This window comes from Periplaneta americana, chromosome 11, assembly GCF_040183065.1.
Source record: "Periplaneta americana isolate PAMFEO1 chromosome 11, P.americana_PAMFEO1_priV1, whole genome shotgun sequence".
NCBI lineage: Eukaryota > Metazoa > Arthropoda > Insecta > Blattodea > Blattidae > Periplaneta > Periplaneta americana.
The window spans coordinates 168840548-168865462 of record NC_091127.1 but is presented as its reverse complement, the minus strand read 5'-3'; the positions used below and the strand labels follow the sequence as shown (position 1 = coordinate 168865462).

The following is a 24915-nucleotide window of genomic DNA, read 5'->3' as shown; positions in this document are numbered from 1 at the left end:
GAGTCAGTGAAGTTATGGTTTTACAGTGCAGTGAATAGTTCCGATCAGTGATAATTTATAGTGTCAGTGAAATGTGTTCTATAGTGTCAGTGAAATGCGTCATAGTGCCACTACAGTGAGTGAGATGAGAGTGAAGTGAAAGACTATTGAAACTTATGTAGGGCCTATACATATGTAGGTTGTATCGTAAAATTAGGTATTGTATTTATGTTTTATTATTTATTGTAATTGCTGTGTTAAATTGTATTGTGTATTCTTATTGTATTGTGTATAATTGTATTGTGTATTGTAAATTTTATTGTGTATTGTTTATATTATGTATACCACTGCCACTGGGTGCTTGCCCACTTGCAGTGTAAATAAATACATGCACAGATATTTTTTCGGCATTTCTATAAAAATTTTTTGTGACACGGACCCCACAAGAAGATGATGGCCACTCATTTTCACCCACAAACAGAATACAGGCTTAATAACATAACTTATTTGTCCCAGAGCACCTTGTTAGCCAAGGATATTTCTTATAGTAGGAAAATTGAAAATTTCTGTCTTGTCTTCTTCCATCCGCTATTTTAATATGTAATGTTATGTTGATCTTCTAGCTTTGTAAGCACATTTTGTTTGTTGAAAACAGTTCTCTTTTAATTCTACAAATAATGACCTCAATGTTCTCTCAGTATGAGCCATTTTGCACAAAATTAATATGTAAAAAAAACACACACGCACACTCTCACTCTCACTCACTCACTCACTCACTCTCTCACTCTCTCTCACACTCACTCTCTCACTCACACTCACTCTCTCTCTCTCTCACACTCTCACTCACTCACTCTCCCTCCCTCCCTCTCACACTCTCTCTCCCTCCCTCTCACACTCTCTCTCCCTCCCTCCCTCACACTCTCTCTCCCTCCCTCTCCCTCCCTCTCCCTCCCTCTCTCTCCCTCCCTCTCTCCCTCTCTCCCTCCCTCCCTCCCTCTCCCTCTCTCTCTGTTTTTTTTTTATTGAACTAACATTCAATACCGCAGCATATTCATAGACTAATATAGTGCGACATATTAATGTGATGAAAGATTAGCTTTTTTCGAACAGAGCTGTGGTGAATTGATACTCTCCTCCCCGGATCCCCCTCATGCTTGCGAGTCAAGGTCGTATAGTGAGGTTCACATAAGAACAGTTCCTAAACGCAAATATTGCCGTCTTGTCAGTGTTGCCAACTGTTACCAGATATCATACGATCCTTGGTACTAAATGACTTATTCACTTACCATACTTTATGCTGGAAGGTTATTCTAAATAATTCAATAATTTGTAACATATTTTCGTAGGCAAACTATACGAGAAAGGGATCAACATGTCAAGTATTTTGTCTGGCAATACAAAATTCATTGGTTTGACAAAACAATTAACTCACGAGACCTAACCTAAAAATGTATTTTGACCACATGAAATTATTAGTACTAACTCCGAAAACTTAACTGACTATAGTCTTGAATTATAACCACAACGCAACACATAAAATAACTATTATGTATTAATATTAATACTGATATTAATTAATTATTAGTATGTTCAAATTTCACTAGCTTCCAGTAACTGGCTCAGAAATCTAGTACAATTTCAATTTCATGGAACTCCAGTACCGACAAATATTGTCGAAATTTATCTCGGTTCCCAACATACTAGTTACAAAATCACTACCACTTGTAGTATTTGTCAGTATCGAAATTCGAAACGAAGTTGGCAAAAGAAAATTCAACCTGCAAACTAGAAAATCACCACAATCCTCTAGCATATATAGTAATGGGGGAAAAATGGTTAGGTTTCACCCTCAGGATATGAAATAAGCTGACCCGGAGTATAACTGTCGTAGCAGAGGCTTCTGTCACAAACTTCACGCTGAACTCACGATTCTGGAATGACTGCCAGCAATGAACTTAATATATGGAAGGATCGGAGTGAAACCAAGTGTTATGAATATGATACATTATTATTACGAACTTACAAGCCTACTGTTACTAAGTATAACAACTCAAATTTTTTGAGTAGACTAAGCCTCAAAAACCTCAAGGAAATTATTCAAACCTGCTTTACAGGTAGCTACTACCTAATATATTTCGTTACTGGAGGTACGTTAACAGGAAGCCACAGTTTAAGCCACACAGAATTGTGTGCACTCAAAGTTGGGTTTTGGCATCTTGTCAGCTCATTTGAGTTGTGTGGATATAAAGGAGAAATTGTGACGGTGTTGTATATAGTCCCTGGGGTAGCTCGGTCGGGAGAGCATTCGTGTGCTAAGTGAAGGGTCCCGGGATCGATACCCGGCCCTGGAACAATTTTTCCTTGAAATTATTCAAACCTGCTTTACAGGGAGCTACTACCTGAAAGCCAGATTTGTATATCATAGTGTGATGATTCACCAGTCTAAGATCATGTAGTCACTGAAGACCAAATTGTTCATGATTATTTAATCATTTGATAGTTTTTCCACAAAGTTATAACTGAAGTTGCACTCCTTCACTTTTTTCATGGGTTTTAGTTGTTACAGTACAGTCTTTTGTGTTCAATATGGATGAAGCATGTTGCAGAGATCTTTGTGGAGTTTTCAGAATGATAATGGCTTCAACATGCACTTCATTCATTTTATTTACATATACACCAGCCATCACTAACAAAATATTCGTACTATGCACGAATTGATATCTTGTTTGGAGAAGCCTTCCCCTTCTTCACTGCACTGTAATAACAGATTTTGTCTCATGAAACTCTAAGACACGAAATGCTTTCTTAGTTATTTTGACAGATTGACAAATGCTAGTGGTAAAACTTTACAATTATTTGCCAAATGTGTACTGTGAGAGTTCTTCATTTACACAGTTTTCCTTTGAAAGTAGAATCTAAGACGAACTGTAGTAGTGAATCAAGAAATGAAATTAAACACCTAGGAGCTCTGGACCTTCCATTGGATTTTTTTATTTTATTTCATTGGGTTATTTTACGATGCTGTATCAACATTAGGTTATTTAGCGTCTGAATGAAATGAAGGTGATAATGCCGGTGAAATGAGTCTGGGATCCAGCACCGAAAGTTATCCAGCATTTGCTCGTGTTGAGTTGAGGTTGAGGGAAAACCCCAGAAAAAACCTCAACCCGGTAATTTGCCCTGACCGGGATTCGAACCCGGGCCACCTGGTTTTGCGGCCAGATGTGCTGACTGTTACTCCACAGATGTGGACCCTTCCTTTGGATAAAATATTTATGGGCATTCCATTCATTAGCTGGTTAGGTGACCAGGGTTTGATCTCCTGCACTGCCAGCGAAATATGTTGTGAACAAAGTGGCTGTGGAGGAGGTTTCCTCTGAGTACTTCGGCTTCTCTGCCAATTCATTACACCATTGCTTCATCAGAATTCATCTATCACTACCCCCAGTGTGTGCGAAAGACTGACCTGCCTGTACAGATTATCTCCATTGGTGCATAGAAGGGTCCCATACCTATCAGCTGCAAGTAAAAAGATTAAAGATGATGATGATGATGATGATGATGATGATGATGATGATTCATAACATAGGATAATTAGTTTTGTAATAAATTATCTTACATTTTTATAAGAATAATACCTTCCCAGAACTTTTTAAACATGTTATTCTCATGTCATTCTGGATTCAACTGTAATATGGTAGTAAAGGGTGTGGCAAAACATCCTCCCTAATTTAAAGTTTAAATAAAAAACAGATGGATCAAAATAAGGAAACTGTATTAATATGAACTGTATCTAAACAGTGGGAAATTTAGGTTTACATGTGTTGCCATAGCGATATCAAATGACATGCGCAAAACAACAAGAGTTGAATATGACATTGAATACATGGAATTGACATTCAATTATTGCAAATTGTAATCTGTAACGAATTACAACTATGCCGTGGACGGGTAAAGAACGTGCTTACACTGTGGTATCGTTTCTGGTAAGTGGTAATTCCGTTGTCGCTGCTCAGATGTTTCCCGGACGCTTAATTTCTTCACGTGGCGACTTCCCTTGGCCAGCACGATCACCAGACCTTGCACCCTGCGATTTTTTTCTATGGGGGCATCTTAAGGTTGAGGTGTTCAAACATCGGCCGAGGACTTTGCCAGACCTAAGAAATGCAATACAGGAAGAAATTGGTCTTATTCCTCAAGAAATGCTAGTTAGAGTGATTCAGAATTTCAGAAGTCGCATTCAACAATGCATTGATAGTGAAGGACACCACTTGAGAGACACGTTATTCAAAAAATGAAAAATTCTCACTGTTAAGATACCATTCATATTAATAAAGTTTTCTTATTTTGATCCTTCTGTTTTTTATTTAAACTTTAAATTAGGGAGGATGTTTTGCCGCACCGTTTATGTCGAGTGATCAATAATTGTACTGTTATGTATATGTTTCTTTTTTCTAGATATTATTAAAAGTTCCTAGACCAAGTATAGCAGCCACTGGTGTTTCTATCTGTCTGTATTACCTTGCTTACTGTGAAGATGCAATGGAGAGAGTATGTCAGCTGTCACATCACATAATTAGTGACCTAGTGAAGTAAGTTTACCATGTTAGTTACCATATATTTATTACACAATCTATTATTAATTTACAAATGTTAATTTATGTACTAAAATATTCCTTTGAAGACAATCTGTTCTCACACTGTTACTGTTTTCAACTTAGACTTTTTTTCTCTACGTAAGTACAGTTGGATGTCGTATTTGGGGGTTTCATATAGCAGAGAAAGAAAACACATTCAGTTTAATATATTTCTTTCAAAAGAAGATTATAGGCCATATTTCTTTGCTGATGTGTGGCACCCATTTCAGTTTCATCTAAACATTTATAATAAGAAAGAAACATTGCGATTCCCATCCTCACCTTCACGTGGTGCATCCTGTTAAAAACTAATAGAGTGAATTGCAGCAGTATAACTGTTCCATGTTGTGTACAGGAAATACTACACTGAAATAAGGTTGTAACTTCAAGTATATGGTGTCTATAAAAACAACTGTTACTTTTTTGTTCTTCAAAACACTTCAGATATGATTTACATAAGTGTTAAAATTATTATTTTAGAAATAGATATTTCAATCCTCTTCTTCTTCTTCTTCTTCTTCTTCTGCCATTCAAGTATTAGGCCATATGACCTGTTACGATCTCACAGTTGAATTTTCAGTCCAGCGCTTCTTTGGTTGACCGAGAGATCTCTTCCCGTTTGGACGATAGTGGAGCATAACTTTTGGAATTCTATCTCTACGCATGTGATGCAGATGATTTATCCAGTTGTGATTACGTAATTAATTACAGGTTCTAGTTGTAATTCTTCCATTACATCTTCATTGCGTTTGTGGTCCCATTTCATATATCCCGCTATTCAATAATATAATTTTAAAATGTTGTTTTTGTTGTTTTCTAATGCCAGGCATTTGACAATAAAGTCATTTGACCTCTTGCACTCCAATATTTTTCAAAGATATTATCATGGTCAGCCACTGAAGCACAGATGATAATTTTAAAATGTTGTTTTTGTTGTTTTCTAATGCCAGGCGTTTGACAATAAAGTCATTTGACCTCTTGCACTCCAATATTTTTCAAAGATATTATCATGGTCAGCCACTGAAGCACAGATGATAATTTTAAAATGTTAAAAATGCAAAACATGCTAGAAATGTACATATATATACGGTATATAATAAATATTACCTAATTTTATTTGTTACCGAAATTAACGTTATGCATTAATTTTTTTAACAAGATAGATTTTAGAATTAAAGAAATACGATTTTAGGAAACTGTGTGTATTTCTTGTAGGCTCTAATCCCTTTTATGCCAGACAGTTTGTTGCCATGCATATATTACTTTTCCTACATCATTATTTCCTGTGTTAATCTGCTGAGTATCTATCACGTTTTGTTTTCCATCTGGGTCGCATGTAACTCTGACTTTATAATCGGTTCATGTGAGACACTGGACATATCCCGAAGACAAAGATCCCACTATATATGATAGATATGTCATTATTGATTATTCTTATGTCTCATATTTGTTTCTTTAATTTGCCAGGTACTCACTTTGGCTATTGGAATGTTCCCATGACTCTGGACGGTGTCATGCCACAATGTTTTTCGGATTGTCCTTTCAATTTAGAGCGATTTTAGTTGAATTTGATGCTCAGGATGGTCTCAGAAAGCTCTACAATGTGGTAAGTATTGTTGTAAAGGTAGTCATAGAGCTTAAGCAATTTTAAGAATATGATCCAAATCAACTTCTCTAGATATTTCAACTAGAAAATTGAATGAAACTAACTCGTTAATTTTCTCTGAAACTATTATGTTCAAGTTTCACTTGAAGTAATTTTTAAGGCAGTAAACCAAAAAAGAAGTTTTCATCATTGTTATTGTCATCATTGACATCGTCATTGTCGTCATCATCTTCATCGTCATCATCATCATCATCATCATCATCATCATCATCATCATGGATGAATATATAATATGACGTAAAACTTACTGAGTTTCCCTTAACACATACTAGAGGCGCTGTTGTAGAAATTGATCTTGCTGCCATCTGTTGGGAGGAGGGGCGTTATTACATCTAGCAGTGCACCAAGTAGTGAAAAGAGTAACTAAATACTCCATGCATTTAGCAGCGCACCTAGTGACGAAAATGTTAAACTGTGCAGAAAGTATTCCCTCCCACCCTCATCGATATTCAAAACTAATCCAATTTAAAATGAAACATTTACATTTTTATTCCTCACAGCATCTTCTACTGAAAATTCTTACTGGAGCCAACAGAAAGATAAAAGAGACGATGTATTTTATACTGCCCAATTAAAATATAACCAGACAGAGAAATAAAGCAAAAGGTTAGATAAGTGGGATTGTATTCTTTGGGTATTTATTGTACAGCGCAATGGAAAAGTCTGCAAGAACTACTTAGATAGTTCAATTTATTATATTACTATTACTTTACAACACATTCAACAACACTATTTTTACAACGTTCATAAACATCACTGTTTAACATACGCTGCTTATACACACGTAGTATCAATTTATGTTCGCTTATTAGCAAGTTTCTGTCTGCCATCTTGTCTCTTCGAGCAATATCTCGAATGGATAAATAGGGAACTCTGGGTAATGTACCCAACACGTAGTTCTAATGTTCACCACCTACGACATTGGGCGCTGATCATCTTATTTCAGCCCCCCGCCACCAGATGGTGCTGACTGCAGTTTCGCATCCTATTATATATTTATCCATGATCATCATCATCATCATCATCATCATCATCATCATTATCATTCTCAATCAATCATCAAGCTTGGGAATAAAGAAGTTTCTGAATGCTGGCTTCCCATGAGTACTAGAACCATGCTGTGAACACTCATTACAGACTGAGTTTCACGCAATTCGTCATTTTCCTTAATGTTGCACCAGCACCACAGCAGCTCTGCATACTAAAGTCGTGAGCATGAAAAATAAAACTGAAGTATTGCTGATTGTTTTACAACACCCAAAATTAATCTTGAAGTTGTTAAGTTTAATGTAATGTTCGCATCTTGATCTTCGTGTATCTTCATTACCTTAAAAATCTTCCTTGTTATAAGTAAAATTAACTGACTCTACATTTTGTTACTAGATAAGCACACTTTCTATCCTATCGATAGAAGACGAGGCAGCACTGAATGATGACGAAGAATGTGCTGCGCGACAAATTGTGCGTCATGTATGTGTTGCTTTGAAGAGATATCTAGAGGCACATCTTTGTATCAAGGCTGAGAACTTGAGACGGACGCAATTCAGAGAGACTGGCGGACACCTCGAACCCGTGCTCCCTCCAGCTAAGGTAAATGCATTATATTCTATATGTCACTTTTTGTACACATATTTGAAAGTAACATTCACCTTTTTTTCGAAAATGCAAAGATAAGACTGTCATTTCTGAATTCGAACTAATGTTGTTGTTTTCCAATGGCCACTTTTGGGATCATTTAACCCATTTTGCTTCTTGTCTTCCATAAAAGCACTCAGATTTCTGTACTGCTGTGCCTCTTTCTTCAGTGTAGTGCATTGAAGCAGATGTTGTTTGTTTATTGACGATCCTGATATGTTGCACAGTGGACATTCTTCTGTGTTGTAAATTTCAATCTTGCAAAGATGTGATGCAAGGCAGTCATGTTAATTTTGATGCTGAATGTCTGAGTACTCATATATATTTTGATGTACCGAAGTACATATGATATTTCCATGCAGATATTCTGCGTCATCATATGATGAAAGAGTGATGGAACGGAGAAAAATTCTCTCCGGCGCCGGAATTTGAACCCGGGTTTTCAGCTCTACGTGCTGATGCTTTATCCACTAAGCCACGCCGGATACAACCCCGACGCCGGTTAGAATCGTCTCAGATTAAGCTCCATCTCTTGGGTTCCCTCTAGTGGCCGCCCTCTCCACTACGTCATAGATGTATATGAACGCAGGACTGAAGTCCATACATGTGTTGAGGTGCACTCGAATGAGTGACTGGTTGGCCGGGATCCGACGGTATGGGCGCCGTCTTAAATCACAAAGTGATTTATTACGCATATCATATATATTTTGATGTACCGAAGTACATATGATATTTCCATGCAGATATTCTGCGTCATCATATGATGAAAGAGTGATGGAACGGAGAAAAATTCTCTCCAGCACCGGGATTTGAACCTGGGTTTTCAGCTCTACGTGCTGATGCTTTATCCACTAAGCCACGCCAGATACAACCCCAACGCCGGTTAGAATCGTCTCAGATTAAGCTCCATCTCTTGGGTTCCCTCTAGTGGCCACCCTCTCCACTACGTCATAGGAAACCCAAGAGATGGAGCTTAATCTGAGACGATTCTAACCGGCGTTGGGGTTGTATCCGGCGTGGCTTAGTGGATAAAGCATCAGCACGTAGAGCTGAAAACCCGGGTTCAAATCCCGGCGCCGGAGAGAATTTTTCTCCGTTCCATCACTCTTTCATCATATGAGTACTCAAAGTTTTATTTTGTCTATGTAATTTTGTTGCCTTATTTTTGTTAGTTCGTCAGCAATGTCATTAGCTCATTACCCATTTATTACCAACATGTAATGATGTCCGCTGAAAGCATATTTTAGTCTGTGTATTTTTTCAAGAATTTTTATTTATTTCCTTATCACACTGATTTTCCTTGTATCAGTTCTTTTGTTTGAATTAATGTTGTGTTATTATGATTTGCACAAATTAATTGTACTATTACGTCTTAAGGCTGGTTCACAATAAACCGGGAACGGAAACGGCAACGAGAATGAGAACGGAAATAATGTTAAAATAAGTGTATTTAAATATGAGCGGTCACAATAGTTAATTGTGAATCCTCGCATTTAAATACATTTATTTTAACAATATTTCCGTTCTCGTTCTCGTTGCCGTTTCCGTTCTCGGTTTATTGTGAATCAGCCTTTATAGCTGTTATTATGCTCAGTTGATCACAAGTTACAAACATACATATCTAAAACATGTCACGTTCTGAAGAGCGTATTGGTTACTTGCTAACATTGTGATATGAATTTGACAAGAGAAATAAAATTTTCTAGGACTCTCTGTTATCAAAAGAGTATAGTGTGGTGTAAAGATCGTTACTTTGAAAGTAATATTTTATTTTGTAATAGAGCTATTACGATCTGAATTTACACTGCTTTGTATCTTTAATATATTTCTGGCTTTACTGTTGATTATAAGGCATTTTCCTTGGTCACTTTTTTCAGAAGCTCCTTATTGAAGGCAGAATCTGAACAGAAGATGAAATATTACACAATATCTAATATTAGTTTCATATCGTATGATGTAAATGAGTGCATTGTATTTTAAAAATGAAGAGATTTCATTAGATAACATGTTTACAAATGTGCAGACAAATTATAAAAATTCATAAGACAACTTTTTAGAGAACTTTTAAGTGGATTTGCTATTTCGAATCGAAGTACTAAGCTTGATATTCCTTTCAGGTTAAGTCCAATCCAGAAGAAGTTCAAGAACAGGTTAGGCAACTGCTGGATCTCATGCCATTCCGGTCTCATTGGGAACCTGTAGACCAACTCATAAGACTAGGTGGCATTACTTTATTGTTACAAATTATTGCATTCGCATACGAATGGAATTATTCAGGACGGTAAGTTTCATTTCACTTCTTTGTTCATTGTACAGGGTGGCACACAAAATGTCATACCATTTATTTTACACATAACACATATTGATTTGTATTAAAGCTTTATAAAATTATACAGAATTAATAATTAGGATTTGGAATTTTATCTCTAATGCAGAACATGTTCCATATGACCGCCATTTTGCCTCACAACCTCTTGCAAACGAACCCTTACATTCGTCACCACTTTTCGACACAAGTCTTCAGATAGCGCACAGCACAACTCCACTAGAAGGACTCTGAGCTGCACCACATTTTCTGGCCTCCTTTGGTACACTTTCTCTTTTTTGGAATCCCCATAAAAAGAAATCGCACGGATTAATGTCCGGGCTGTGAGGCGGCCACATTTTGCCGCACCCATATCGATGTGACATCACACGAAGATCAAACATCTCGTGCAGGTAATCCAGAACGGTGTTTGCAGTGTGTGGACGGGCTCCACCCTGCATGAACCACTGAGTTTCCATAGTGAGACCTTTTGCCATGAGATGGGGGATAAAACTGCTTTCCAGCATGGTTTTGTATCGAACTTGGTTGACAGTTTCATCGAAGAAAATTGGATCGATGATTCCGTGGCTCGAAATTGCGGCCCATACAGAAACTTTTGCCCCAAACATTTCTTTTTCATGCAGAATGCAAGGAGAGTCCCTCGCCCAGAATCGAACGTTTTGTTTATTCACAGCACAGAACAACTTTCACCTTGTGTTCAACAGTCAATCGCCCGTTGTCTGCTATTTCAAAAATTGATGTTTGTGCTTGTAGCTATGGTTACATCCGAATTGTGATACTACCTACCGGATTTTCCTTGAATTTTGGCATCCACTAGCGCAGTTAGAAACATCGAAACTACAATATTAAAATTTTAATGTGACTATTACACTTTTACTACGTCACACTACTTTTGATCAATAAAATGGTACGAAAGGATGTCTTTCAACCAATCATGGCTGCTTATCGCACAATTTTATCGCGTCCCTAGCATTTGTTTAATTTTATCGCGTTCCTAGCATTTGTTTATTTTTATCACTACCCTAGCATTTGTTTCTTTGTTTGTCAACATTTCAAACTGCACTGGTCTGGACGTCAAAAAACAGAAAATTACAAACCACTCCAGTTGATGCACAGCACTTTTAAATATGATTCGCATTGGCATTCAAGAACAAGAATTAATAAAGATCACTGGACATATATGAAGAGCACCATTCTGAAATCCTGAATAAGTTGAGGAATACACCATGTACATCAACGAGTTCAGTTCTTTTATGCACACGTCCAATATAACATCAACTGAACCACCAACCACTAAAACATTCAAATTTGAAAATTGTACTTTCAATAATTGTTTCTTTAAAAATTATTCATGTTTATTTTTTATTTCATCACTGTTAATTAAAACGTTTCTTGTTTATTTCATCATCCCTAATTAAAACTTTTCTAACACTTGTTTATATTGTGAATTTAATTAGTAACAACAATAATTCCTTTCTACAATTCGCCTTAAACGCTCTCGTCAACAATTGGATCTTCACTCACACAGTATTCGTTATAGCACTCCACCGACGACAATGACAATTTACTTGGACTAGTACGAACAACAATTAACTGTTAATCTTAACTAATATTTACAAAGCACTATTTACAAATCAGAACTATCAGTTCTCAGTTCACAGTTCTTCTATCTCAGTCACTCGAGTTCACAGTATCTCGAACCACAGACCTTCAGAGACAGTTCACTGTACTCGAACTCGGGTCCCTCCAACTGCGGTCCACTGCACTCGAACTCAGGTCCCTCCAACTGCGGTCCACTGCACTCGAACTCAGGCCTTCGGATGCTGACGCAGATGCGGACGCACACTCGAGTCGAACTCCGGCTGGCTTGCTTGCTCTGGCTTTCTCACTGACTGAATAACTGAAAACTCTGAAACTCTAGTTCGCTGGCGCCTGCTCTTTTATAGCAAAATCATAGTTGCGAGAACCTTCTACAGTTGTGTAGAGAATTATCTCGATATCTCTACATCGACAGACTCCTGGAATAATCGAGAAGGTCGTTCCACATTCACTGCGTTAAGTAGCAGCTGCGCGCAGACTCGTTGCGTTGACGTAATACACCCTCTCTCTTCTCTCCACCGCGCGACGTCACTCAATGTTCCGTGGAGCCTGTGCGATCTGCTTTCTTGCGGGACGCTGGTCGTGAGTCCGATTCTCACGTCGCTGTCACAATATTATTTAGGTTATGTTTGTTATAGCTTCTGCTACATGATATTATGGATAGTCACGTATCAGAGATTGTTTAATACTAAGATTTATTGAAAATCATCTGTCAAGTGACGTTGATTACTGGGATCCGGAAGATTGAAGTGGAATGTTGCATTTTAATAAAAATGAAACTGAATCAACAAAGCCTTCTTGACTAGTATCCGACCACAGAGTTCAATGATGATTCCATAGTTGGCACAACTGATACCGGTAACAAGAAAACATAATCATAAAACACTACTGCCATCTAGCGTAATGTTGAGATGGTACAATAATACATTTGAAGACAGTTGTATTTTCGTAAGCCAATTAATATTTTATTGTATTGGAGTACTTCGTTACTTCTAATCGTGTAATAGTCAATTAAATCCCACTCGAGTTTTGATTTTCTCTAGATAAATCAAAACCTCTAGTGAGATTACTGTTGATAATTAAATGGTATGACATTTCGTATGCCACTATACACCTTATCACCAAGTTTGCTTACTGAGACTGCATAGAGTGAGAGTAATATTTTGGTAGTTTGTGCTTGAGAGCACATAGAAATGTGAAAATGTTTAATTATCACAACATTGTGACCCGTGTTGCAGTGCTGAGACAGTGCGCAGTGCACTGGACGTGCTGGCAATCTGTAGCGTGATGCCACGAGTGCAGCTGCTGCTCTGTGAACGCGTGGATCTTCCAGACGAAGCCATGGCAGTGGGAATGAACATAATCCTGGGCGCAGCAGAGGGTGAGATTGTGGCCGATGCAGATGTGCAAAGAGCCGCACTGGCTGTCATCATCAACTGTGTGTGTGCACCCATCCATAGGCTAGGAGGCAGTGTAGGTCGCTTCTCTGTTGCTGGTTCAGCAAAGAAGAAGACTAACAATTTCCGTAGCAGCGAGGAACTTATTGGCAAGATGTGGGAGAGTGTTAGATCCAATAATGGCATCATGGTATGTCCCATACTTAAGTTATGTTGAGGTGCCTGTTTTTTGAAATAGTTATATAGTTGACTAAGATGTAATGCTTGTCATATATACATTTTGTTCGGCATATTCGGTTTGTGTACATCAGCTTTATTAAAACATTTAATGCTGAATGATATATGGGTGTACAAGTCGAGATAATTTTTTTACCTACTTAAGGCGCGTCTCCACTATAAACATTTAACAACAACATGTTAAATATTTTTTAATCCAATGCCACCAGGTTGTCTTTTCGACATTTCTAGTCTTCTCTCCTGGCCGTGGCTTAATTGTAACCCACTTCTGAGGTTGGGGCGCCTGGAAGGCAGAGTTACATTACCCCGATGATGTGATAGGATGATTATGATAATGTAGTACCAGGAGAGGTCTTAAATCTAAACTTAACCTAAATTCCAGACCATGGACGAACACAGGAATGTCCACACCTGTGGAGTAACGGTCAGCGTGTCTGCCGCGAAACCAGGTGGCCTGGGTTCGATTCCCGGTCGGGGAAAGTTACCTGGTTGAGGTTTTTTCCGGGGTTTTCCCTCAACCCAATATGAGCAAATGCTGGGTAACTTTCGGTGCTGGACCCCGGACTCATTTCACCGGCATTATCACCTTCATCTCATTCAGACGCTAAATAACCAAAGATGTTGATAAAGCGTCGTAAAATAACCTACTGAAAAAAAAACACACAGGAATAATCCCCTTTAAGGAAAAATTCCTGTGCTCTAACCAGGAATCGAACCCGGGACCTCATGAACTATAGCCAGAAGCTCTGACCACTAGACCATGAGGCTGGTCACATGTTAAATTTAACATGTATATGGACTCATTTGACTTAACATGTTAACTAAGTATGTTGAATTTAACACTTTTAACATGTTGGCGTGTTTTCCAGCAGAAATGGAAAGCAGTTTCCATAGCAACAACTATAAGTTTCGATTTTGTGGCACGTGTCTTGATCATTTTTATACTATCATTGGTCCTTGGTGTTGGCTGTAAGTTGTTCAAAGTAATGGAATGGACGAAAGAAAACACATTAGAATAAAATTAATGCACTGATGGAAAGGCCTTGTTTGTGGGATGTGTCTGCAACAGAATACAGAGACAAAACTAAGAAGGCCGACTGTTTTAGAGAATTGTAATTATTATTTAACTGTTCTCGAGAATACAATAGAGAGTTTTCACACTCTTGTCATACGCTAAACCTTAATGCTATGTGACATCAGTAATAGTCGTATTTGGTGATGTATGTTAACGCTCGTAAAACTTCGGAAAGAATAATTATACGATATTACCCACTCCTTTAACTTCTATCATGTCGTAGGTCCTATGATAATCAATCACGCTGTAATTTTTTTAATTGAGATGAAATGGCTGCTCTTAAATTGTGTATTTCTTTGATGTAACAGGAAGTATTTTTGCAGCACTATATTAAAATCGAGTTCTGACATTCTCAGCAAGTTTTTGAATCCAAATCGATACTGTATTCAACTTTAAGCTTGTTTAGAATGTATCCTGCATAGTGTCTTTTACCAAGATATTGCCGCATCCACATTCTCATTTTCTTCCTTTTCAAAGCCTTGTAACAAGCAATAGAGGCAATTACAAAAGTCAGATCTTCGTCTGAGTCCATTGTCCAAGGTTTGAAAATAAAACACTATCTATATTAAAATCTCATAGACTATTTATGCTGGACTACACAAGGAAAGTCAAGTTTAACATGTTTAACAGTGTGGACAAAGTGTTAAATGAAATTAGCATTAATATGTTCAATCAATATGTTGGGATGTTAACGGTAAACAATTTAACATTTAACATGTTGTTGTTAAATGTTTAATAGTGGAGACCGCCTTTACAGACACTTGTGTATATTAAGAATGAATATAATTTTATGGATTGCAAAGGGAGGACAGCAAAGTTGAGAGTTGTTATTGGAATATGAGGCCAGTATATAGCCAGGTGTTGGTGTATGCAGAGGACATATTATTAGTGGCAGAAACAGAGCAAAAATTACAAGAATCAGTGGTTGAATGGACAGAAATATTAAGAAGTAAGGGAATGATAGTAAATACTAAAAAAGAGTAAAGTAATGCAAATGGGTAGAACGGAAGAAACAGTAGGTACAATCCATATTAATTGTGAAAGGGAAGAACTAAAACAGGTGAAAACAAATGGGTATCTTGTAACTATTAGACACCAAAATGGAAAAATAGAAGAAGAAACATTAACCGAACCAAGAAAGCATGTAATATTTACTATCAATTAAGTAACTTAATGATCTAAAAATACATTTAAAATTGCAAGCCTCATCCAGATCTCAGATGTTCTTCAAACTTTCAGATGATATCCTGTGTAATTTCTATAAAATAAAAACAAGAAGAAATACCAATCTATATCACAGACACATCCATTGCTAAAACTCCAGTTGTGAACGAAATTCCTCCATGGAAATGGGTGATTCCAGAACATAGCATACAAATTCCAGGAAATTATTCCAAAAATGATCCTCCATACATTCTTAAGTTAGATTCCATGGAACTACTCTGCAGTACATATAAAAATCACCTTCAAATTTATACAGATGGATCTCTAAATCCTAATAATGGGACATCAAGAGCAGGGTATTATATTCCAAAATATCAAGAAAGTTATTTCATACCATGTTCATCCCCCTCCAGTCTTGACACTGAATTGCTGCTATTGATGCTGCTCTTCAGTGTGTTACTCAAATTTCTGAAAAATCTATTTGCATACTTACCGATTCCAAGGGGGCTATATTTAATATAATTAAATACTATGTACCAAACCTATATGCACATAGAATTATTCCAATTCAGAAACAACTAAGTAAACTAAAAGAACTCCAAAGGGAAATAACATTTCAATGGATACCTAGTCATTGTGGTATACCTGGAAACAAGAAAGTCGATAATATTGCAAAACAGGCAACATATTTGCAACCAAGATCTCTTGAAGTGATATCTCTATCCAAGCTTTTCCTTCAGTAAAGTCCCTTTTACAAACCTATGGGTCAACAATTGGCTCTCTTCTAACAAAGGGAAAATTTTACAGTCTGTACAAAAGAAACCAAATGACCTGGAAATGTACAAAACCTTGCCCAGACATGTTCAAACATTTTTAACAAGAGCCAGAACAGGTCACATTGTCACTGAATTGTACCTACACCGATTTCACATTTCTGATAATCCTACTTGTCTGTGGTGTAATAATCATGATGAAGATCTGGAACACATTCTTCTACACTGTCCATCCATAAACCACAAAAGAAGTAAATTAAAACCATCAGTACCAGTTGCAGAAGACACAGCCCTGCAATATATATTGACTACACCGCAACTCTGGCTACTAGCAACAGGCATCTATAATGAACACCGATCAAAGTACCCCTCATTTCTCGTGAAAAACAACATTTGAATAGACTACAGTGGACTATAGTGGACTTCATGTTGTCAGCAAACAGCTGGATACATTAAGAAGATTGATTTGATTTAATTAACTTAATATTTGGGAAAAAAGAAATATTGCCTAAAACGAAATTACAGATATACAAATCCGTTAGAGAATCAACCCTGCTGTATAGAGGGGAAAGATGACCAGTGGCAAATGAGAGAATAAGTAATATAACAGCAATTGAAATGAAATGCTACCGAAGAATGATAGGAAAAACAGAGAGGGACAGAGTATGAAATTAGAGAGGTATTAAAACAAAAATCAGTAGAAGAGAAGTTAAGAAGAAAACAACTGAAGTGGTATGGACACATGGTGTGAATGAGAGAAGAAAGGAAACCAAAACAAGTAATGGAGGCAATGACGGAAGGGAGAAGAGGGAAGGGAAGACCAAGGATGATGTATATGGATAATACTGAGATGATGGCAAGAAAAAGAGGGAAAGGACTTGGGAAACTGAGAAGAATGGCGAGGGATAGAGAGGAATGAAGGAGCTGGATCGAGGCAGATCCGACGCCATGAGGCAAAAGGGAAAGATGAAGAAGAAGATAATTTTATGGATACAACTGAACCAAATTTCTTTTCACTTCCTCTGTCCACAAAATTTTAATATGCATATTTAAAAGATATACTGTACTACATTAAAATTTGGTGATTGGAGTTTGATACTTGGTGATTTTACTGAAACCGAAGGCTTTATTTAGTGGTCATTAAATCCATTTTCAGCATGCTGGCTTCCAGATCAGGAGGTCTCGAGTTTGATTCCCGGGCTCGGCTCTCGGTGAATTTTTCTTGAAGAGGAATTCCCTAGGTGTCTAGAGTCTGGAAATTTGTGTAAATGTGAGTGTGCCGGGTTAATATTAATTAACCAATCATCACAAATATAAAAATACATCAGGACTGTCGCTGGGCAGTAACCTGAACACACGTTTCAGCGTCACATTGTTGACAAGTAACTCCATCTGTTAGCACAACTGTAAAGCATCTAATAGATACTATAGAGTTACCAACAATGAAAAAAAAAAAAAAATGAAATAAATCCATTTAAAAACTAGATAAAATTTATAAGGCTCTGATATACTGGAAGAAGGATTTTTTTTAATTGCAAGTGAAAGGTAACGGGAAAAGGTGACTGCAAGGTAAAGAAATAGTACAGTCAAAGAAAGGTATGAAGTTGTATGTGATGATTCTATTAAGAAACTGGATACTTCTACTTTTGGAATGGAGGTGGGGTTAATGTAAAATATTCATTACTTTGTAGGATCACTCTAAAATTAATTGAACATCAAGTATCTGTACTTAGCAAGATAAGCTATCTAATTATTCCAAGGCTATAATCCTTTTTATTTAATTATCTACTTGGTTCTTTTGGAAGAATAAATTATTTATATTGTCAAATTTTCATTTGGCCATTATGTGGGACTGTAGCTAAATGCATGAAATAAAAACTGAAGGTATTATCATTAGAATGGCTCGGAGATGTTTTTGCATAGCACGAGATTATTTTGAGGAATGAATTTCTATAAAGAAATAGATTTTAATGTTAATGGCGAAATAAAGTTCCATATTTGTACAAAAATTATGCTCTGTTCTATTGAAAATTATCAATAATATGTGCACAAAAAATAAAATATTTCTCGATTTTAGTGAAGTTCACAATTGTCAGATTTTATTCTGCTGTAAATTGTCAAAGAATAATATATGCACAAAAATTGAAATATTTTTCGATTTTAGTGAAGTTCACTATAAAATTGTCAGATTTTAATCTGCTGAAAATTGTCAAAGAATAATATATGCACAAAAATTGAAATATTTTTCGATTTTAGTGAAGTTCACTATAAAATTGTCAGATTTTAATCTGCTGTAAATTGTCAAAGAATAATATATGCACGAAAATTAAAACGTTTTTTGATTTTAGTGAAGTTGACAATTATCAGATTTTATTTTGTTGCAAATTATCAAAGAATAATATATGCACAAAAATTAAAATATTTTTCGATTTTAGTAAAGTTCACTATAAAATTGTCAGATTTTAATCTGTTGCAAATTGTCAAAGAATAATATATGCACAAAAAGTAACGTTTTTCGATTTTAGTGAAGTTCATAGTTGTCAGATTTTATTCTTAAAGAAGTATGGTTGACACTAAGTAACTTGCTAGTAGTTAATACATCATCATTAAAATAACAAATTTAAAAAAAGGTTCTGGCCTAAGGCCTAGTGTTGAAGTGTTTCTCAGCAGCTCAAAACTTCCTGATCATTTTCAGAAGTCCAATTGCTGGTTTATGTTTTCATCACCAAAATATTCTCTTCAACCAGAATCAAATACCTTATATGGTTTATATCTTAAAAATAAAGGTATAATAGATACGTCGTAAGTATCAATGATACATCATGCAATATAATGTAAGGTAGTGTGAAAATATTTATTAATGCCATCTTGGAAGCTACTTCGTCAAATATGGTTAAATATTTGAATAACAGTGGTAGTTTTCAAAGACAATATACGTAGCAAACAAACAACAAACGAATGATGAAGCAAAACTTCGTTGTTCGTTTGCTGTTTGGAGAACGTACAAATCATCAGCAAATGATCAGAGAACATTCGCGTTTGTTGATTTTCCGCAGTAATGGCAGACGAAGATATAATTATAGCAAGTGTAGCCATTGTTGTTATAGCAATTTAACAAAAAGAAAATTAAAAAACAAAAGTGATGGTGGCAGACGTCACTCTACGAAAGTCACAGTCGATACAGAGATATTGACTTGCTTCGTGATTTACGTCGAATTGAATCAGGACAGTTTTTTTCAGAAACAGACTTCGAAATATTACTGTGTAAAATTTCGTGCTCCATATCTTACACCAATAGGTTTGATAACAGCTTCTTCAGTCCACGTCAATTTCGACATCCTGTTGGTGAAATTAAACTAATCACTGCATTCTGCTGTGAGTTGCAAACAAGTTGGAAATCCCGTCCACAACGAGTATCAACTTTCTTTGACATACCAACAAGCAACGGATCACTACTGAAGGCAAACCGAACGATTGGTTTGTCTTTGCTGAGTCATCCACACATTCTGATTTCAGTCAGCAAATGCATTCATTTGTTCTTTTGTTCGTTCGTTGTTTGTTTACTACGTGTGTACACATTTTAATATTGAAAGCTTGTCACTATTAAAATATTTAATGGGATTTTAAGATCAAAGTATCAATAGTACAAATATGAGAGATGAATATTACACAACGCAGTTTTCGATATGAGAACATATATACAAGTTCAAGTTTTGGAGCTTAAGCAATTAAATTAATTTATATCATAAGAAACGTAAAAAATTATATATTGCAGTTATATGAACACTAATAAATATGATATAATTATTAAAAAGTTAGTAAAAGTCAGACATGTTTCGGAGATGCTTCTCCATCCTCAGTGACTTTACCATGACGGCTGGTTCAGGTGATCGAACTGCGTTGTTGCTTGGCTTAAAGGTGACAATGCGGTTCGATCATCTGATCCAGCCGTCATGGTAAAGTCACCGAGGATGGAGAAGCATCTCCAAAACATGTCTGACTTTTACTAATTTTTTAATAATTATATTATATTTATTAGTGTTCATATAACTGTAATATATAATTTTTTATGTTTCTTATCAAATCTATGAACACTGTATAATTGGCCCAACATGTGTGGTTTATCTTTGAATATAATTTATATCATATTATATACAGTTGGAAGATAATTCCTTAACATGGGCACGCCTGCGTATAATACAGCTTTAAACTGCATATTCAATATTTAAAATATGATCTTCTGTAACATTTGAAATTATTTTTTTTGTTTTACAGGTACTCCTTCAGCTCATGATGGTGAAGACTCCAATAACAGATGCAGATTCTATTAGAGCACTTGCTTGTCGAGCTCTGGCAGGTTTGGCACGTAGTGAAACAGTACGCCAGATAATCAGCAAGTTACCACTTTTTACAAATGGTCAGCTACAAAGTAAGTAATTTCAGTTCATGTAATATACAGGGACATCATTTTATTTTTACCAACATTTTTAATATTAACTTGCCTATACCTCTGGATCAACGCTGTTTGCTACCCCCTTCAACGACTGGAGTTCGATGATTCTGGCGTAAAATACAAACAAATCACTTTACTAGGTATAGGAGGGAAGAAAAGTAGTTCATCCATTTACGTAAACTAGGAAATATCGCGCTTTTGAGTTTGATAATTTTCATTAGGTTTTTGTTTAATCAAAATACAGTACAGTATTAACAATAAGTGTTTTTACACACGAACTGAGCTATCCATGCGGACATATTCATTATGCAGTGTATATTATACTGTCTACAGCACATTAGCGTACACTATAGAGAATGAAGTTAAATTGAAAAATAATCAATATGGATATTTAAACACATTTTTGAAAATGGTGGCTGTTCATTTCGATACAGGCTTCAGTTCTAATGTGCATATTATCGCACTATAGACTATTGTACCTAATTCCAATTGCCAGTTTCGTCCTTTGTACTAGTAACTCATGTTGAAATAATTCTGTACCTACTCTATAAAAGAGACCTTACATACTGTAAATTCAATCTTCACTTCTGCCTGATCCGAAAAGATAAAATTACTCAGACATGCTATCTACTGTTCATCCAAGTGGTTACGTCGTAGGGTTGTAGAAAGGGAGGAAATCACGTGACAGTTAATTACTTAACGAGGCCCTTTTATTTAAGTTATTTTAAACAGTTGTATAATATTACATAGACGTCCAATTCCTAACAGAAATTAATGTTTTCAGAAAAGATCTAAGACAGCCCAGCCACTAGCTGGCGAATAGAAGCAGGTGGGGGAAACCGGGATGCGACGTAGGCAAATGGACGACAGTACCTGTGCGAAAATGATTCATTATTGAAAGCTCTTTCGTCACTGGAAAATGCGAACATATTTTTGGAACATACTGTTTACTATGACCATAAGGCTACTATCACTGTATATGTGGTCTTGGATCTGTGTGGAGGACGGTTGAACTTCGTTAGTAGAAGGGGTGGGAGTGAAGTGCATTCAAAAACTCAGGTACAATAAAAATTGAAGTAAAAATAAAATGATGTCCCTGTACTTTTGCAGGAAAAATAAAACATGTAGAATATCATTAAAACCTGAGTATTTTTCTTTCAGTGCTGATGAGAGATCCAATTCTCCAGGACAAACGCCAGGAACACGTCAGTTTCCAGAAAAGTGCATTAGAGCTGATGGAACGTGTATCAGGGAAGACTAAACCTTCTGGTAATGAATTGGAGATCTCGTTAGCAAATATGCATCGAGCCAATGTGGTTGCACAGACTCGAATCCAGTTTAATGATAAACAGTTATTGCAACTGATTCACCAGCACTTGGTGTCTCGTGGAATGTTGGATACAGCATCTACACTGAACAGGGAAGCAGGTCTACCTGGAGCACCAATCAAACAAGGACCTAGCTCAAATTTTCCACCATTCAGTTATCGAATCAATTTGACACCGCCACCACCTCAAAGGGTTAGTGTCCTATATTTCTGTTTTTTAATTTTATATATAATTAACGAATTCCTATAGAAAGGTTGTTATATCTGACTTAAAATTCAGTATTCTGTATCATAAAATCAGCTATACTTCAAATTTGAGAAATGAACATGTTAAGTAACTTAATAACTGCGTGCATAGTTAAAAAATGCAATATTGTTTTATCTGCTCGATATGTACCAGTGCTTTTAAGAATATAGCAGGAATTAAAATTTAATTGAAAGGCTATTTTAAATGTATTACTAACATAAAGATGAAATTTATCTGTAGTTTACTCTCCAGCAAAGAAGTTGATGTGTGTGACAGAATTATGAATTAACATACACTTCTTAATTTGGAATGTTCTAATTTCCAAAATACTGTACTTTATCCTAAAATAGGGTGACCAGATTTCCAAAATAAAAAAAAAACGGGACACTTATTAAAGTTGACATGAATCAACATTTTATCTAAACAACTTGTGTTTATATAATCTCAGTGAGCAATAAGGTCCAGTATTATTTATTTTAAAATAATAAATACTACACTGTTTACAATAACTAGTCTATAATAATTATGCAAGTACGCAATAGAGTGGATACTTGGCTTAAGTCATTGTTGACAATTTTTTATATGCAACTAGTCTGGGTTAAATAGGTTAACATTTCTGTTTATAAGTACTTCAGGTTAATTGGACCTTACGTCGTATTCATGCCACTGTATTCTGAACTTGTTTCATAATAAAATTTTTGCCTCATATTACCTTTTAACTATTTTAACGTTCTCCATGAAAATCAACGTTCAATCTGCGTCATATTTCTTTGATGAGTGAATTTGCTCTAGAAGTGTTGGCCTTTCCTTCAGGAAACAATAGAAGTCCATGCAAGACATATTTTTTGAAATTACATTTTGTGATTATGGTTTTAACTGAAAACTGATTCCTTTTGTCAGACCAAATTGAATTCAACAACGAAAACACTCTTGCTGATGATGCATTGGTACCAGATATACCTAACACAAAACTTACTCTGAATTATGTTTGTAAAATTAATGTATTTAGCTTTCATAATAAAATAAAAGAAAAATAAATATTTTAACAATAATTTAGGGAAATGGGACACCATTAAAAAAAAAAAAAAACAGGACATTTGGCATCCCGAACGTACCGTAAAGTGGGGTGACTTTGAACAGTAATTTAGCGCCTTTCTAAATTAAATGCTGTACCCAATTGCGATAAAACTGTTTAAGTTGTCAATAAACTAGTTCAGTTCTTTCGCAATAGGGTACAGCATTTAATTAAGAAAGGCGCTAAATTACTGTTTAAAGTCACCTCGGCGTTCAAAGTCACCCCACTTTACGGTACATTTCTCGGGACAGGGGACAATAGGCTGATAAAAGGGACAATCCCATTAAAAACAACATCTGGTCACCCTATCCTAAAATAACGACGAGAGATTTAGAATTTGTTTCTAGACATTGCCTACCAGAGCAAGAAAAGAAGTTGACAGTTACGAGGAGACTGAAAATAAATAAATGAATAAATAAATGAACGAATGAATGAATGAATAAATGAATGAATAAATAAATAAATGAATTGAATGAATAAATGAATGAATGAATTGAATGAATTGAATAAATGAATGAATGAATAATGGAGTCTCATAGTCTAGTAGTTGTATGATTTCATGATCAATATATTTATCATTGCTGTCAGTTATAGTATGAATCCTTCTGCTATGAAGAAATGTATTTTTTTACAGGGCAGTAATCGATATTGTACAATATTTAATGAATAGGAAAATGTTTGTTCTCAAGGACTTTTTGTTTTTGTGTTGCAGCCACGACTGTCCTCTTTTTCGCCTGGTTCTTCTGTCAATCTCCACCATCATCATAGATCAACAAGTCAGAATTCATCTATAACAGTTGCTGTGTCACAGTCTCCTGCTATAATTGCTAGCATCCCAAGTCAAATGCAGCAACCAATAATTGGAGGACAACCAATCAGAGTTAGCCTTACGAATTCAAGGTTAGTTCTGGGATTTTTTAAAAAACACAGTGTTTAAATAAAAGAGTTTATCTTGTTTACCACACCTACCGTGTTCTAGTGCATACAATCCATGCATTGAGTTCTTATCATTAGAGACAGTCAAAATACAAGGCGTGTTCTTAAAGTAAGTTCCAAAAGGGTGCAGAAAGTAAATGGGAAAATATTCACAAACCATTTTTGTAGCATTGTATTCCCCACACTTCAATTACTTCTCACCGTAATCTCCACCATTATTGAGGCATTTATCGAGTCGTGGCACATGTCTTTCTATCCCCTCATTGTAGAATTCACCCGCCTGCGAACCACTCCGCAACATTTGTGGAAAATTCAAGGAAAGCGAAGAAATTGTGAACCTCCTGTCCTCATGAATTTTTTCATCGACAGCACGCACCAAATCGTCACTG

The 24915-nt window shown here is 36.0% G+C and overlaps 1 protein-coding gene across 2 annotated transcripts in view; it reads left to right on the top strand.

Moving 5' to 3' along the window:
* mahj (LisH and WD40 domain-containing protein mahjong) overlaps nucleotides 1-24915 on the top strand; it is a 122414-nt gene that overhangs the window by 58432 nt on the left and 39067 nt on the right. For both annotated transcript variants that reach the window (XM_069840447.1, XM_069840446.1), the window contains 8 exons: nucleotides 4438-4571; nucleotides 6084-6222; nucleotides 7666-7872; nucleotides 10035-10198; nucleotides 13081-13429; nucleotides 20764-20917; nucleotides 22103-22461; nucleotides 24303-24490. In XM_069840447.1, coding sequence (XP_069696548.1) covers nucleotides 4438-4571; nucleotides 6084-6222; nucleotides 7666-7872; nucleotides 10035-10198; nucleotides 13081-13429; nucleotides 20764-20917; nucleotides 22103-22461; nucleotides 24303-24490 — 1694 coding nt within the window. The remainder of the gene's footprint in view (nucleotides 1-4437; nucleotides 4572-6083; nucleotides 6223-7665; nucleotides 7873-10034; nucleotides 10199-13080; nucleotides 13430-20763; nucleotides 20918-22102; nucleotides 22462-24302; nucleotides 24491-24915) is intronic.